The 17039-nt window shown below is 45.0% G+C and overlaps 1 protein-coding gene across 2 annotated transcripts in view; it reads left to right on the top strand.

The window, feature by feature from the left end:
- The first annotated feature begins 319 nt into the window (after positions 1–319).
- The window catches only part of ARHGAP20 (Rho GTPase activating protein 20), a 63835-nt gene continuing 47115 nt past the window's right edge, over positions 320–17039 (top strand). For both annotated transcript variants that reach the window (XM_055802789.1, XM_055802788.1), the window contains exons 1-2: positions 320–517; positions 10644–10729. In XM_055802789.1, the coding sequence (XP_055658764.1) occupies positions 419–517; positions 10644–10729 (185 nt within the window). In that variant the 5' untranslated portion in view covers positions 320–418. The remainder of the gene's footprint in view (positions 518–10643; positions 10730–17039) is intronic.

The raw sequence follows: 17039 nt of genomic DNA on the forward strand, positions 1-17039 counted from the left end.
CCACCCCAGTCCCGGGACCACCGCCGCCCCCGGGACCCCGCAGCTCCCCACGCGCCCCACGTCCCCCTCGCACCCGCCGCCACGCGGCACCCGCCGAGACCCGCCCCCCGCCCCTGCGGCGCGCGCGCCCTCCCCGCCACGAACGCGCACCCCCCGCACCCAAAACCCCCGGCGGCGGCGGCGCATGCGCATCAGCTCCCTCCCCCCGCCCGCTCCCGTACCCCTTCCCCACCGAACGGGGCGCGGAACTTGCGGGGGGGGCGTGGTCGTGTGAGGGGCGTGTACACCCGGGGCGTGTCCCGCGGGCGGGGGCGTGGCCGAGGGGGGCGTGGCGCGGCGCGGCGCGCCCTGTCCATGGTGCGGGCGGTGGCGGCGGCGCGGGTGTCCCCGCGGCGGGAGGGCGGCGGCGCGGGGCCGCATGGACGTGATGTCCCCGCAACAGGAGCACCTCGGGCCGGGCCGCTCGTCCTCGGTGAGCGGCGAGAGCAGGGTCTTCGCCGCCGCCGACAGCAAGAAGGTGAGGCCGCCCCCGGGAGACCCCGCGGGAAAGCGGCCCCCGGCCCCCGAGCACCCCGCGGGCTGCCGCGGGGCAGCGCCTGCCCGCCGGGCGCTCCGCAGGGCCCATCGCCCCGGGTCCTGCGCCGCCGCCGTCGGGACCGGGGCCGGGGGGAGCTGCCGGGGGAGCTGGGGCTGGCGGCGGGAAGGGCTTGCGGCACGGCTGCCCGGGGAGCTGGGCGTGCGGCGGTGCCCGCCGGAGCGCGGGGGGCTCTGCCGGGTGGGTGACCCCGGGGACCTAAGGGGGGTTGCTGGACGGATGTCCCGGGAGCAAAGGCAGGCGGCTGCCTGGCTGCCTGGGGTGGGTGAGGAGCGCTGCTGCGCCGGCGTCCCGGGGAGCTAGGGAAGGATTTGCTAGGTGGTGGTCGGTGCAGCCAAGGGGCTTTGCCGCATGGATTTCCTGCTGAGCTGCGGGCGGGGGGAGTGCTGCAGCGATGTGCTGGGAAGATAAGGAGGGGGGGGGTGTGCTGCATGGATGTCCTGGGGAGACCTGGAGGGGGGCTTTGCTGGATGGATGTCTGGAGGTTTTGCTGGATGAGTATCAGAGAGAGCGTGGGGGGAGATTTGCTGAATGATTATCCAGGGGATCTAGGAGGGCTCTGCTGCATGTGTGTCGGGGGGGCGAGGGAAGGCTTTGCTGGAGCTGAGGGGGTTTGCTGGCTGCTCTTACACGTGCTTTGTACAAGATAAATGTAAGAGCAGCTTCCCAAAGAAGCGCCTTGCACTCTCTAGATATATCACAATTGATCGCAGAAGAGCGTCATCCCATCTTCAAAACTGCTTGTTAAATCTGTTTGATGTCTCAAATTGTTTTTCAGCATTTGACACAATCTAGTGCAAAATGCTCATCTCTGCGTACAGCCAAGTACTTGTTTCTGCCTTATACTTAGCTGTAACGAGCAAGCTGTGATAACCACATTCTTCTCACTGTGTATAACAAAAACTTTTTCTCTTTGGTTTTAGCAAGTGCTGTAGTGGTTTTCTACCCAAAGCAGAGCTGGTACCTTCCTGCCTTAATTTTGCCTCACAATGACATTTAAATCTATGCACTGCCTTGTCTTTAGAGGCGTACAATACTACTGACTGCCAAATAGGCTGGCAGGATTAGAATGACTGGCCAGGTTACAGTGTCCTTTACTAAATCTGTCCACCTGGTGACATGAATTTAGGATGCATGGTAGTAGAGGCTGAGCCTGTGTCCAGTCCTGCTGCTGAGCAGTGGCTGGGTCTTTGCTGGCTGTGGCACAGTGGTGTGGAGAGGACTCCTGGTCCCTCTCTTCCTGATGAAGTGTCTCTTTGAGCTGGGAAGCGATGCTGTGTGTTTCCGTGGGCTGTGTCCATGTGCGCCATGTCCCACTAAGGCACAGAGTGCTCCAGCCTGACCACAGCCTGGGGACCTCTTCTCATGGCAGCTGCTGCCAGTGGTGAAATGGTTGCCTGGAAAGTATTTGGCTAAGACTTGCAACGCACTTTGCTGCATTTAATGCCTGATCAGCTTCTGAAGAGGGAGTGTGACATACCTACACAATGTGGTGGAGCACCTTCTGCTGTCTAGGTGGACAAACTGATGGAGTAGATACCTTCTCTAAGTACTGCAATCTATTTTAAGATAACAGCTTTTATTTTTCTTATATAATTTCTTTCATTTTTGCTGAAGACAAAGTACTGTGTACCTTCCAACCTGGCAGAGCCCTGATGCCAGGCATGCACCTGCCTAAAATGAGAAGGGATGCTCAAGTACTGTGAAGATGAAGATTTTTTTCTTACAAGTTCTACTTCATGATTCAGCATTCTGAGGACAAATATTAATGGTAGCACTTGTGTTTCCTATTCCTGCTCCAAAGAGCCCACAGTCGAAGGAACGCAGACCTTGTTTTTGCCAGTGCTGGCAAGGGAGCGGGGATATTACTTTTTACGGATCTTGGCAGCCCTTTTGGAATTCCTCAGTGTGGAGGCACATGCGACAAGGGTACAGATGGAGTTCCTCCTGTGGAGAAGCAGCTTGAGACCCTGGCTGGGCCATGCAGCATATGGCAGCTTTACACACCCTACACAGCCAACATAGGCAGCCACCAACATCCAGCCAACCGCCCAGCTGCTTGTCCATGGCTGTGGTGCTCCCTTGAGACCACTAACACGCTACCTCTTTGTGCCTGTCTGTAGAAGATTCCTACCTTTATGCATGTGCAGCAATGGGCTAGTCCTAATTTTGCCTGAAGCTGGATCTCCGTGACAGTTCGAATATTTTTTCTACTACTTGGGTCCTATGGTTTCCAGATATACCTCTGCTTTGTTTTCCACTCAGTGCCAAAGCATCACATTTTTTTAAAATACTGGAAGTCTTTCTTACTACCGGGGAGATCACACTGCTTATATTGGTAAAGTACAGTTAAATGCAAGAATGTGTTGGCCAAAAATCAGTTTTGGTACTGGTGACAGAGCATGTAAACTGGAACAATTTTGTTGCAAATAGGTATTTAACATCAACTATGTTACTTTCTGGCACAAATACCCCCAATATGGGATGTTAAGTGACCACTGAACCTTTTTCTTTTTATTATGGTGACTATACCTTTCTCAAATTATCTGAGATTTGCTACATCATTCTGTCGTTGTCTGAACTACTTTGTCTTCCACTTGGCTTCTCAAAACAAAGCTGAAGGATTACCTCGTAGGACCAAGAGACAGAAAATATCTAGCACTTTTTTCATGTCTTTTGTGTGACCCTTTCAGCTATTTTCCTGGAAATATTTCCTTTCCTTTTCTTGACGTGCAAAGTGGTTTGAACTGCTAACCTGCCTCACAAGACACTAGGAGGTTCTCCCTGTTAAATACTTACAAGGCATTAAAGACACCCTGATAAAAGGTGACATTGAAGTGCAGTGTGGTAGTTAATGCTTTGGAAAACTGTGGACTAGATTCCCTCCTTTACTGGACTTTTGGCGTTGCTGGACTATGTGTGGGTGACCTACAGAGAAGTTTTGTACTGAGTGTTTAGTAACCAATACCAGTAAATTGATACAACTCTGAAGTGGATTGAAGTAACATGAGTAAGAGTGATTATACTGATAGAGCTTATTTCTACAAATTTATCAAAACAAACTATGCAGCAGAGACGTCTTTTGTGCCAGCGTAACTGTGTCAACAGTAGCAGCTGCGGTCATTTGACCATATTTATAAGTTCCTGGAGTTTCACTTGTCTCATCTTAGAGGGGCTAACTTCCAACCAACCCCAAATATTTTATACAAGACAGTATTTGGTAACACAAGGAGTCACTCTTAGGAGTTTTTGCTGCCTCCTTGACGATTTCAAGTAACTACTTAAAATATTTTGGAGGCACAGCATTTTTAATATTTACTCATACAATATGTGCAAAAGATTAACCATTTTGCACTAAGCAAATGGTTTGGGATTTGAAATATGGTATCCTATCACCATAAAAATGTGTTTCTTTGTGATTCTGATCACAAATACTGCAAGAGTTTACTGGCAAGAAACGGAGAGTTATAGTGTTCCACAGCAGTGTACTAAATAGATAAAATTCAACAGCATTGGAAGACTAGACGTAGTCATACATAATCTGCATCCTTTACTTGTCGTGCTCTGCAAAGGTGAATTAAGTATACATTTGCCATTATATTTGATGATATCTTGATCTCATGCCCTTATAGATATGTTTTTTAACATAAAGGTCCTTAAGCAGAGATTTCGTTTTCCTGCAAGTCCTCTGATCCTGGCTGGGGATCTGGGGGTTTCTTCCAAAATCACACCGGGTAGTGCTGGGAGTCTCAGCTGTCCAGGAACACTTCTGGCACTGGTTAGTGAAGTGATGGACAATTCCTGTCATCCTGCAGACATATTCTGTAGCAATGTTATCTCTGAGAGGACTGAAAAAGCCCTTCTTTTAATGAAGTAATCTGCGTGGTTGGTCCTTAGGTTGAAATCACCTTGGCAGGCTGTGCTGGCTTACGATAACTTACTGTTATGATGGGCCTCCTGACACTGCTTTAATTACAAACTAGCATTAGCAATCCTTCCTCTATCTGTCCATGAGAGAAACTCAAAAATTATGCATAAAACAACATATTCTCGTTCTTGAGTTCCCTAGTTTTGGGGTTTGGTTGTTTTGTTTTGTTTTGTTTTTTCTGTCCCTCATAGTCACAGTAGGAAAGAGAAGGACTTGGCAGGCCATGTAGGACCTAATACTGAAGAACTGCATATATCACATTATTGCCTGTTTACTTAATGCTGCTTGAAGTATCCATGTGGAGTGGGAGGAATCTCCTCCCTCTGACATCTGTAAACTGCTCCTGAGAAAGCCTTGCTGCACAGAAACTGGGGCAGAGTTGTGTCCATGTGTTAACCTTTCTGCTTTGTGTCAGGCTTGAAACTTTGTGCTTCATCCCACCACCACAGGGCTGCTGGTGTGAGCACTGTGGGTGCGGTGCAGCTGCCAGCAGGACCCACAGGCAAAATATTTGACACTCCCCTCCTCCACACTTTTAGTAGTCTTCCACACCTCCATCTTTTGATGTAGATGGGTGAGATCTTTTGAACGTGTCCGTATCAGTGCTTCCGAAGATTCATATCCTTTGGTAGGTACTTCGTAGAACATCTTCTGCTCCTAGTTTCTTTCATCTGTTTTTCTTTCTACTCTGAGATGGCCTTTAGTCTCCATCTTTGCTGTGCTCTCTAGCAGCTGCTGTGCCACGGTGATGTGCTTTTGCTTCTGCTGCGCTGATTGATAGCTCTTTCCCCTTGTGCCCCTGCAATTGTTTTCTCCTCAGCTATCCATCCAAAAATGGCTTTCTTTTTAGGAAACTCCTTGTAAGTACAAGTATTCTGCCAGTATAAATAAAAGCACATAGTTTTGTCACCTGCTCTGCCTTTATGGTAAATGGGCTCCCTGTGGGACCTAGACATCTCTGCTGCTTGAGCCAGCAGTTCAAATGCAGTCATCTTCTCACCCTGTTTATAAGGGCTCGAGAATGTTATAGGTCAGTATAAAGCCATTTCTTGTTCTACCAAAGTGTAAGAGATTCTTGTTATTTCTGGTATTTTCAGACAACCCTACACTGTAAGTCTAACAAATACTGGATTATAGTATATAGGAAAAAATGATTTATTGCCTCTCCTAAGTGGCCCAGTGATACATGGGAAAGAGCGATGCTCAATTGCCCTGGAAAACTAACTGCTGGGTGCTGAGGATTGTTTTGATTTTTTGATTCTTGGGCCGTTTGTTGAACTTTTGCCTTACAAGTTTTGGTAAGGATTTGTGTTCTGTGCTTTGGTTCATGTCTAGCCGAACCAGAAATGCCTGCCATAGATACGTTTTGTTGCTCAGACAACAGGAACACAGTTTGCATGGATGAAATCCCTCACAGTTATTAACTTAGATACTTTTAAAGAGAAGGCTTTGTTAAAATCAGACTTCATTTTATTAGAAAAAATAAAGCGGTGAGAGGGAGAGCATAGCCACTTGAGTGCAGTCCTCAGCTCAAGGTACTGGCACATCTGAGGGCTGTCCCCATCACCCAGTTAAATGACCCAGGCAGATGTCCCAGCCTTGACCCACTTCTGGAGCGAGCCTGTAAATCAGGAGCCCCAAATACTTTCATGTCTGGGGAGGGTTTTACAAGGGTATCTGCACATTGCTGAGGAGGCATTTCTGTTGCACTTAGCTGTCCATCAGGAACTGAATACATTTTTCAATTATTTTGTATATCAATCTCTTAAACAGATATCATGTAATACAATTTTCTCATTCTAAGCTCAGACCACTCTCTGAGAAGACAGTTGTTCCCTATGAGCTCACAAATTTGCCTGCTCCCTGTCCTTTGCTCAGACAGCAAGGAGAGGACTGAGCTGATTAACTCAATTTTCTTGGTCACCTTAGTTTTCTTTTACAGTCGGTGGAGGAAAACAGCACTTCTAGATGCGATGTGCGGTAAATGTGTCCTTTTCCCTCTGTTGACTAAAAGAAGCACAGGGCAAACAGCTCAGGTGTGCAAGCTGGAGGCTGGGTGAAGGGAATCCTCCTGCACATGCCTGACCATCGTACTGGTCAGGCACCATAACCTGGCAGCATGGGCAGTGTGTTCCACAGCACAGTCCCTGCATTAGCCTGCCTGCTCTGACCTCCTACACATTTGCAGTAGCTGCAGCAGGGTATCTCCTTATTGCACAGATTTTCACTTCTCTAGATTCTTGTAAAATATTCTGAACACTGTATATCTGTTACTTAATTGTCATCACTAAAGAAATAGTAAGTACCATGAATTTTCTCACGCATTCTTTATTTAATTAATGCTCTGCCATTCTCTTTCTAAGCTTGATATAGTTGATACACACAAAGTACAAGAGACGGCTTTATCTTCAGTTCCTTTTATTTTGAGGACATCGTGCAGATGCTGCTGTATGTTCTCTTTTTCACAGAATGGGAATTAATATCATCATTCAGCAATATATTCTTTTACATAAATTCCATAAAATACCATTATCCACTTCAACTGTCAGGCAAAATTAGCTGAATACTGGCAGTCAGGAATAGATTTTTCCTCCAGCTGATGACTTGTGAGATACTTGTGGAAGTTTTACTGTAATCCTGTTATCTGTAGGGGTTCTGGTTCCTGAGGACAGACTGCATATTTTCAGTGATGGTTTGCACATCCTCAGCATGGTGGGCTGATCTGCTCATAACGCACCTCCCGTCACAATTTACAAAACAGTATTTTAGAGTGTAGGTCAGTAGTTATCTGGTGTAAATTCATTCTTTTGAAATCTATAGCCCTATGTCTGTTTACACCAGATGAGAAACTGATCAAATACTACCACCAGTCCAACAACGGAAAAAGCAAACCTTTTTGTTACCATTAAAAAAGCAGTCAAGACAACCACCACCAGAAATGCAGAAAGTATGAGGTTAAACCTGAATCAGAGGGGAGGGGGCAGGAACCCAAGGTTTTGAACATGAGGAAGGCAAAAATAGCTCTAGTTTTTCCTGACTGATACAAGATTATCATCTTTGCATCTGGCACACTGTAAACATTCATTACAGATACTGATTTTATGATACATTTCACATGGGTGTGACTCAGCCAGCAAGTATGAGGATTTCTCGCTGTGTTGACCTTTCTAATATTTACATGAAAAAATGGGAGGTTATGATGTGGGACACATGCTGAGAAATGCTTCTTTGTGTCCCACGCTTAGATAATTGGTCATTGCATCTCCTTTTGCTCCCAAATATCTGCTCTCACTACAGCTGTCCAAGATGTTATCTCCTCTTGTCTGCACTGCCAGGGTGACAGCCTTGCACGTGTTAAATGGAGTGAAACCGAGGAGAACAGGCACCTGGGTCCAAGTTAGCCAAAAATGAATTTGTCCTCTGCCTTCCCAAAGTAAATCAATTCAAGTTATCATGATGATCACCTATTTTCCTTTCCAAACTCTGTACATAGCAAAATAAAAACAAAACCCCCCTTTCTGTCTGTAGTCAATGTCTCTGTGTAATGTTTTTATTTGCATACAGCTGATCTGACTCACTTCACTTTTGCTGTGAAAATTTTCCTTTTCCAGATCTCAGCAGTGATCTTTTAAGGCTCTTTTTTTGTTGAGCTTTGCTTTAAAGCAGTGTTAAGAGGTTGTCCAGAGAGGCTGTGGAATCTCATACTCGGAGATAACACAGACCTGGACTGGAGGTGGCCCGGAGCAGCCTGCTCAGATGGGTCCTGCGCTCAGCAAGTCCAGAGGTGCTGGACCAGAAACCTTCTGGGATCCCCTCCAACCTGAATTACTGTGGGACTCTTTGCCACTTGTTTTTAGCTCTAAACTTGCTGTAGTCCTACTCTTTTCCTTGGTCCTCAGATATTTCAGTCAAGACTAGAATCTCACTGCCACAAGCACTATTCAGTGCTACTAACCCAAGCATGAAAAAACCTGCCGTAATTGACAGAGATTTTAAAATGCTGCATTTTTTTCAGTGGCTTCCTTTTCAGACCTAAGAAGTCGAAGGAATTAAGATCTCTTTGAAAATGTAACCAAACCTCCACTGCATTGGCATGAGCTGAGATGCTCCTAGTTTTAACCACTCCCTGAAAGCCACCACCTGCCCAATAATGAGACGCAGTAAATTTCCAATTGGGAGTTGATGCTTTATATAAATTCCTAAAATCTGCTGGTTGTGTGAAATCTGTGGCTTGTCTTCTGTAGCATGTTGGACAGCATTGTTACACAGGTCTCTTTTTGCCTTCATATTTGTAGATATACTGCTTTATAAACTGTGAACAGCTTTTCAGATTTGCTTGCAGTAAGGCAAACTGATTTCATTCACTAGAAGATTTTAGCAAAGTATTTTTTTTTCCTCAACCCTAGCAAAAAATGGCATTTATATTGTTAGTAATCTATTAAATTATTATCCAGTTACAGTCCAACTGAAGACAGCTGAATATTCCCAGGCTTAATTTATCAGTCTTGAGAAGGTTATTTTCTGATAAAAGAAAGAGGGAGGAGGGGATAATTTTTAAAGGTAAATTGAAATTACACAGCTGAATTTATAACAGTTTCTGCACAATAGCTGTAACTGAGTATCTGACAAAACATACAAGCATGCTCTACATAAATAAAGGGGGAACCAAAAAAATGATACAATAAATGCACTGCAATGAGTGAAAGAAATGCACTTGTCAAAAGCAAGTAAAACATGGAGTGTACTGTAGACTTTAATTTCTTCAAGGGGAGCATGCTGTGCACCTGCCCAAACAAAATGCGTGCCACATCCAGCACATATATTGGCAGAAGAATCAGTTGTTCCCTAACATATTTGTTCCTGGTAGTCAGTGGTTATTTTTAGTACGAAGGAAGAAAGTCATGCTTTGCAATTAGCTGAGAACAGAGACTTCATGAATGTCAAAGGTTCACCTGTTTGTGGGCTGTCAGCAGTTACCAAGCTGGTGTAATGGACTGCTCCAGCATTGGATGCTGTCCTGTCAGGGTCTCAGGAGATGTTCAACCCCAGTCCTTTTGTTCACCCGTTTATTCTGAAAAATATTTGAGCTAAATAAGGTAACAACCACCCTTCTGGTGGAGGGTCAGGGAGAGGAGAGGTCATGCACCTTGGCAGCAGGCTGCACAACCGGTTCTAGAGAGCAGCTCCAAAATTAGGGCCAGGACTCCTTAGTCCTGCATCTGGCTGCAGGAGGGAGAGGATAAAGTGGTGAATGCCAATTTCTGTTCAGGGAAATGTGTGGTTTTGTCTCCTGTGGTTGCTTTTGAAAATTTCTGCCTCTGAGGAAAACACTGTTGTTTATTTGCTCAGTATTTTAATTGTAGCATTCAACTTCAATGAATGGGAATCTATGCTCCCTTGATAGCTACTGACATTTGCATGTCTTCCCTATGCTTTGTCTTTTTTTTTTCCTGCTGCACTCTCTTGTCTTTGAATGTCTCCTTTTTTCCATTCCCTTCCGAATTCTGTGCTAAGAACTGCCGTGCCTCTCACTTTCCTGTTTTGTCCCATACATAGTCAGGAATGAAAAAAATGTCATTATTGACTACGGAGAGACAAGACATAATGCTCCAGCTAGATTAGTAGGGAAGGAAAATGCCCTCATCTCTAAAGATTTGGAAAAAAAAAAAGGTAGCCCAGTGTAGCACATGAGGTTAGGTGGGTAGAATTCAAACCTTCATTTATGGTAAATGTCAGGCCTGACACAGAAATGTATGAAACATTTGAAATTTGAAACACCATCTGGATAGTTGATAGATTTAAAGTACAAGATTGTTAAGGGACAAAAAACTATTGAGGACAAGCTCTAGGTGTTTATTTCATGTGTGCAGTGTACCTCATGTATTTGTGTGTGGACACTAATTATCAGTGTTTCTTTATCACTGGCTTTCTGGTTGTGCTCCCATTTTTCTCAATATGTGGTATTTTACAACCATTTTTGCCCTCCAGGGTTGCTGATGGCAATAACTCAGCTTTTTTCCTATGGTCTGAAATTGGACTCTGGCTGTGACAAGTGTGTATCCATGAAGTTCTTGTTCCGATTCTCACCTGTGATTTCATTTTGTTTCTCTTTCCAATCAGAAAATGAAGAGTTTGGCCCAAAGACGCCAGTCTGCACCATCTTTGATCTTTGTCAAAGCACTTAACAGATCTAGATCGATCTCAAGGTGAGTCAGTGAGTTTTGCTGGATGTAGTGTTCTGCAGTTTCTCAGCCCAAAACCTGAAATGTTTTTCAGCTATTATCCACACAAGGTTTGTCACAATTCAGGCTGCTCAGTAGCTGCACAACTGCAAAGCCTGCTGAAAGATGTGATAGATCCAGCTGAGATGCTGGCTGATCTCCTGGAGGGGGTTTCCCCAGTGCTGCCATACTAAGCTGTTTATACCCAATTGAGCAAGCAGAGCTGCTCTGCAATGTGCAACTGGCTGTGCAACATTTGGGCTGCTCAGTTCTAATTAATTCGTGGCTGGCTATGATTGCCTGCGGGGGAGATGGCATGGGCAGAGGAAGATGAGTGTTTCCTACTTTTTGCTTTGTACACTCATGCCGTGCTAGGCATAACTTGGGAGTGGTTATTGTGGGATCGTACAATTTAATTCTAGTATCAGTCATGGACTGCTGCATGGTACAGGCTCTCCGGCATCTGCTTGTTTGGGACAATGCTGTGGGCCAGGATCTGGTGGTCACAGCCTCCTCCCATCCAGCATTAGCACTTGTGAGGCTGAGTATGTGGGGGTGGGTGGGTTTGAAGTATTCAGCATTTTTGTCTTCATCTTCTGCCAGGATCAGCTGTTCCTCCTCCATCCCTACCCCAATGTAAAACTACCATAAAAATGGTAGTTTCTGTGGAGCTAGTCCCCTTCCAGCCCCAGCTCTGACCTGCCACTTGAACCACTCTGCATACATAACTTTTGTCTTCCTGCACTACAGTTCATTAGACTTTAAACTTACAAAACATAAGTGTTTATTGAGAAGTGAACCATCTGGTAGGCTGTTAATGCTTCCAGCTGTGTAGAGCTCTTTACGAAGAAACGTTATTGAGGGAAATTAAAGTATGGCTTTGTAAGGAATATTTTTTCCTACTCTGGGGTGTGTTAAGTAATCAGTATGTGAGCTTTGGAAAGTTTTTTGTGTTTGATCTAACTAATACCTGGTTTCATATTTGTCATCATGAAGAATTCCACAGTATTTCTGAAACCTGTGAAAGTGTTCTGTGAAAACATCAGAGTTGCAAAATAGGAAAGGAAAATGAGTTGAAACGACTTGCAGGTCTTTTTGCTGGCTATGACATAAAAGGAAACTTAGAAATTAATTCCTAAAGGCGTTTGCACCTTTTTGTGTAGTCTAGTGGCCTGAGCCTAGGACTGAGAGCCAGCAACATGTCTTCTGGTTCTGTCTGTAAAATTTCTTCTGTGGCCTCTCTCTGACTTTGTTTTGAGGTCTTTAAAAGAAGAGAAATGGGTATTTTGTAACCCCTTAATGAGAATACTGAAATTGTTTAGATTGTCTGGACTATCATATTTATTCTTCATTTACTGTGATTTCTTCATTGTATTTGTAGCTATTGTTGTTGTGATACCACGTTTGGGCATAGAAGACACATTCATATGTGAAGTTGTGAAATTAGAGATGGACTATTACTATGGGGAGTAGCAATAACTGAAGATTACAGGGGACAAGATATGGGATGTCTCAGCCCTTGGGCTTCAGCGTCTCCTGCAGTTTATACACCTGTGTCTCCATAATGTCTTCCCTTCAAGCTATCTTAAGATTTGCTCCTTGATATTAAGAGAATGAACTATATTTGATGCTTATATTTCAGTCTTCTGTCATTTGCCTGCTGGGGTTCAGACATGAATATTTTTGTTCAATTCTACTTTTTTGTTGTTGTTTGTTTTATTGTCCGCTCCGTAAGTACCACAAATCAGACATAGCTGGAGAGACACCGAGTGGGGTACACACTCAGTATGTACGTTTTCACCTAAGAATTTTACACTTTCTTACATGTAAATATGTCTTGCTTGTATAGCCCAGATCAGAATTATTTCCAGATCTGATGTGTGGAAGGATTTTTTGGTAAGGCCAGTTGGCAGAAACTGTGTGATGGAGAGGACTGAAGAGGGGAAAATGTTGCCTTGTTCTGCAGTAAAGGCAACGCTTTGCCTCCCCGACAGACCCTGCCACTTTCACAGCTGATGGATGCTGCCTCAGTTATGTCTGTCCTCTGTCTGTGGCGTGCAACAACTTAGCTGGTCCGGTTGTTCTGAAGCATGTAGCCTTAGTGAGAGGTATCGGGTGAAGTCTGAGGACCCTAGGAGCCAGAGCAGATGATTTTGTAGCTTCAGAGTCCATCATTCAGAGGGTAATGCTTTGAATGGTGTTTGTTATTGTTCATGGGAGCAGTAATTCTCACCTGTGCCTGACTTCCTTGTTTGGCTGTGCAAAACACATTCCTCTGCGTGACCAAACTGATGGATGGATTTAAACCTTCCACTCTGTTGTGTAAACGCTTACCTCTTCTAAGTGCTTTCACTTAAGGCAAACTGAAGAGTGAGAAAATGACTTCTCATGTTTTCTGATCTCCTCCAAATTCTTTATCTCAGACCTTTCTCAGCTCTTAGTTCCCCTTCTTGTAGACATAGTCAGGCAGCAAAATCCATTATTCTCCGCTGGCAGTGAACCTTAATACTGGAACTCCGTAACACTTACTTGTTAGTGGTTGATTAATGATTTGTAGATAATAAAGCTCCTATCTGAAGTTAGCAAACATCTGTGAGGGATTTATATGAATCCTCTCACCTCAGCAGCTGGCTCACCTCAGTATTTGTTGAAATAATGAACAAGTGCAAAGTTTAAAAGGGCAGGAAATACTTAGAAGCACAAGTCAGTTTGTATTTTTATACCACTTTATATGTCAGGTGTCCTTGGTTTATACACAGGGCACTTTCATAAAATGTGGTGGCACCCACTTCGGACAGGCTTACTTTGGGGCATATTAAAGTTTGTTAGTGGTATTTATTCAAAGAAGCCATTGTGACATCTCAAGATGGCTATTTAGCAGTCAAAGGATTAAGTTTTTCTAATGGTAGAGTTGTTGTAGCTGTGATGGCACGAAGATATAAGTGAGCCAAGACGACCTAGCTGGAAAAAGCAGATGCTTGTTTGTGCCATTGTCCTCTTCTTCAATCCTGAAAGAGAAGCAAATCTGAAAGTCTTGTGTGCTTGAAAGCTTGTCTTCTTTTTCTCCAGCTGTATAATTTGGTTTAATGAGAGTTAAGCCTTCCTTACAAATCTTGCCTTGCCATGTCAGTCATATAAAAGAAGTTACAAGATATTTGGCCTAAAGAAGAATACGGGGGTGGCTATATGGCATGGTGGTGCAGAGATGTGCAACCATTCTGTAGTCCCTGCCTCACTTGACTGTAATTGCAGGCAGCAGAGGAACACAGTAAATAGTACAGATATTATAGTGGAATTCAGGTCCTTACTGTCAAGAGATGAAAATATGCAGACTATTCATGGCCTCCTGTTCTTGCTTCTCTTCCTTCTTTCTGTACAGTTTTTCCTTCGTCACAAAATAGTGATGAATAGGCACGTAAGGACTGTTTCACATCATCAGATGTCCTCTTTGGAAGCGCTTTGAGCAAAGTTATTCTAGAAATACATTGGAAGAGTAAGCTTCTGATATTTTTCTTGGCTGATGCTGAGATGCAGGAAAAATATGTTTGATTGTTAACTCCATTAATGTGTATGAAATCAGTAAAGGATTCAGGTTAGTTATATTTGGCCCTGGACCTGTTCCGCAGCTGTAATTTTCCTCTTACTTTTTCTTTGTGTCCTTTAATGAAAACTGCACAACTTAATGATATACTTCAGTACAACACAAATTATGGGCTTGAAACAGAAATATTTGAGGCCTGGATTTTAGCATCAGGTCTTGTCATCTCAAAAGAACTGATACAGAATAATAAAGACTTGTTTCAAGCCAAATTGTCAGCCTTTGTTCTGCTGTCCCTCAAAACAATTTTCACATGTGACAAAGCCCAAGCTACCAAGTTCCTGCTCTGTGTTGGCAGACTTCTGCTCACATCTCAGATATTTCACAGGGACAGCCAAATTCTGTGTTGCCGTTGCTGGCAGCTTCCCCTTTCCTAATGCGTGCCTCACCAGATCTTTGAAAGTGATATTTTTACATGCTGAAACTTATTAATGTAAGTTCACAATTTCTGCATGACCATTTATAGATATGTGTCACTACACACTAAAGGTGTTAAAATATCGGTAATGAAACTACTCCTTATTACAGCATGAAGCATGGTTATGATGTTATTTTTGAGTAAGCTAGAAGCAGGGACTGTTTAAAAAAAAAATTAAGCATAATTTTTAAAAGGTTTAATGAACAAATCTTTAAAGAACCTGAAAACAAAGCACCTAAAAAATCACTCCCAGTCAATTTTATTACGTGGCTTTTATGGTTGAAGAAGTTAAAGGTAAAACCCGAGGATTTTACATGTTTCTGAGGTGTTTTTTCCCCCTTCTGTAAGTGGAAGCAGTGTTACGCCTTGCGCAGAGGCTGCTCTTCCTTCTCCCAACACACAGTAAGTGATTCTGGCATGTTATCTTCCAGGGGTCCCATGCCAAATGCTAAATATCCCAGATAACGAAGATCATATGTGTAATCTAGTAATACATTCCACTTGGCGCTAGTCAAATACAGAGTGTTCCCAAAGTCTTGGACATTGTGTTTTCAGGGTTTTAGTCAGAAGATACGTGGATGATCCAAGCTATTTGACTAGATGAAGACAAAAATAGAGACTTTTAATAAATGTAAATTGCCAGAAGGCCTTAACTGTCTCTTTTTTACAGGGAAGAGTTGAGTATTTGGTGTTTCAGGCAAATCCGATTGCAGGGAGGAAGGGAATAGAAGTTCATTGCAAGAAACTAACTTGTTAAGTAGATATTTCATTTGCGATTGATTTGCTCGTTCTTCACTTGTTTCCACAGTAGCAAATAATTTCACCTAGCAAAATAATCTCCATGAGGTGCATTTGGTCAGTGAGGCTCAGCACCTTGGTCCAGTACGAGGGCATGGAGGGGGAGTGCCTGCCACCCTGTCGCACCCCACAGCCATTTTATTTGCCTGCTACAGCAGGGCGAGGCCTTTATAGGCAGCTGTGCCTGGAGCAGCTGCTGTCCCCTTGGTCATTGTGGTGGAGCCAGGTGTTGCTCTCACGCAGCCCCCAGGCACCATGACAGCATTTGCTGCAGTGTGGAGCCAGGGATGGTGCCCACCCGGCTGAGGCTACCCCACTGCCGGGACTCCTGTCCCTCTTGGTCACCACAGCAATACCTGTCAGGCAGAGGAGTGGCACCCTTGGCCAGGGCTGCCACAGCTGCTGGTGGCACGTGGGGCATGACTTAGGGCCACTCTGCCGCAGGGCACAGTCCTGGGATAGTGTGGGACAGGTAACACCTCGTGGCTAAGTGTGAGGGGCTCTGAGGGACAAAGGCCACCATATTGTGAGCCTGCCCATTGTTGCATGTGCCTTACACATACAGTCAGTGTGGGGTTTTGCCTCCAACACTGTCAAACATCACCAGCAGTGGTGGGGGGGGGAGAGACAGGCTCAAAAGCAGGACGGGAGGGGGCATGGCCAGATACTGTTCCAGCTTCCTTCGTTTGAAATGCAGGTATCGCAGTCTGGGCAAGATGAGGTTCCCTTGAAGGCTGAAAAGGGGAGGTGAGGGTGGAGGATAATAGGGTAACAAGTCACTCAAAACTGGCACCGTTGGCAGTAGGGGAAGATTTACAGTGTGTGAGGCAGCTGCGGCTGCCAGGCAAGCCGAGGCCCTGCCTGGGGGATGCTCCATGGTGTGGCCCCCACCACCACCTCATGGCTTGTGGGAGGCTGAGGCGGGGGGCGGGGGGCCGGGGTAGCGAACACCAGGCACGCATGTGCACAACTAAACCGTCTCTACAGCCTCCCCCTGCGCCCTCAGCCACCGACCTGTGGTCACAAGAGGTGAGGGCCCTTGAATGCCTTCATTCACCCTTAGGAAGAGGCATGCTGTGGAAAGAAGCCCTTGCAAAGCAGCCTTTCCAAAGCTGCGTGGTTTTTTGGGAAGCAGAAGGGCTGTCGCTGTTCTCAGAGTGGCTCCCCCAGGTGAAAATCAAAGTGGCAGCACCTCAGGGGCAGCCCTGCATCCTCCACTCCTCATCTTGAAGTCCTTTGAGAGACTCCAATACACTTGAGAATACAGAGGAGCCATTTTATGAAAGGGCGAAAAAAGGCAAAATCCCCAGAACAATTTCCCAATGTGAAGGATTAAGTACAAGTACCGCTCATTTTATCTTGACTTGTGATATTTCGTAGCTTTTTCCATAAAGCTCCAGCTCCTGGAGTCATGTGTTTATAAAAATCCCAGTTTCATTAGCAGTCAAGTTTCTAGTCATCAAGATGGAGGGAAAATCCCA

The sequence above is a fragment of the Falco peregrinus genome, chromosome 4, assembly GCF_023634155.1.
Source record: "Falco peregrinus isolate bFalPer1 chromosome 4, bFalPer1.pri, whole genome shotgun sequence".
NCBI lineage: Eukaryota > Metazoa > Chordata > Aves > Falconiformes > Falconidae > Falco > Falco peregrinus.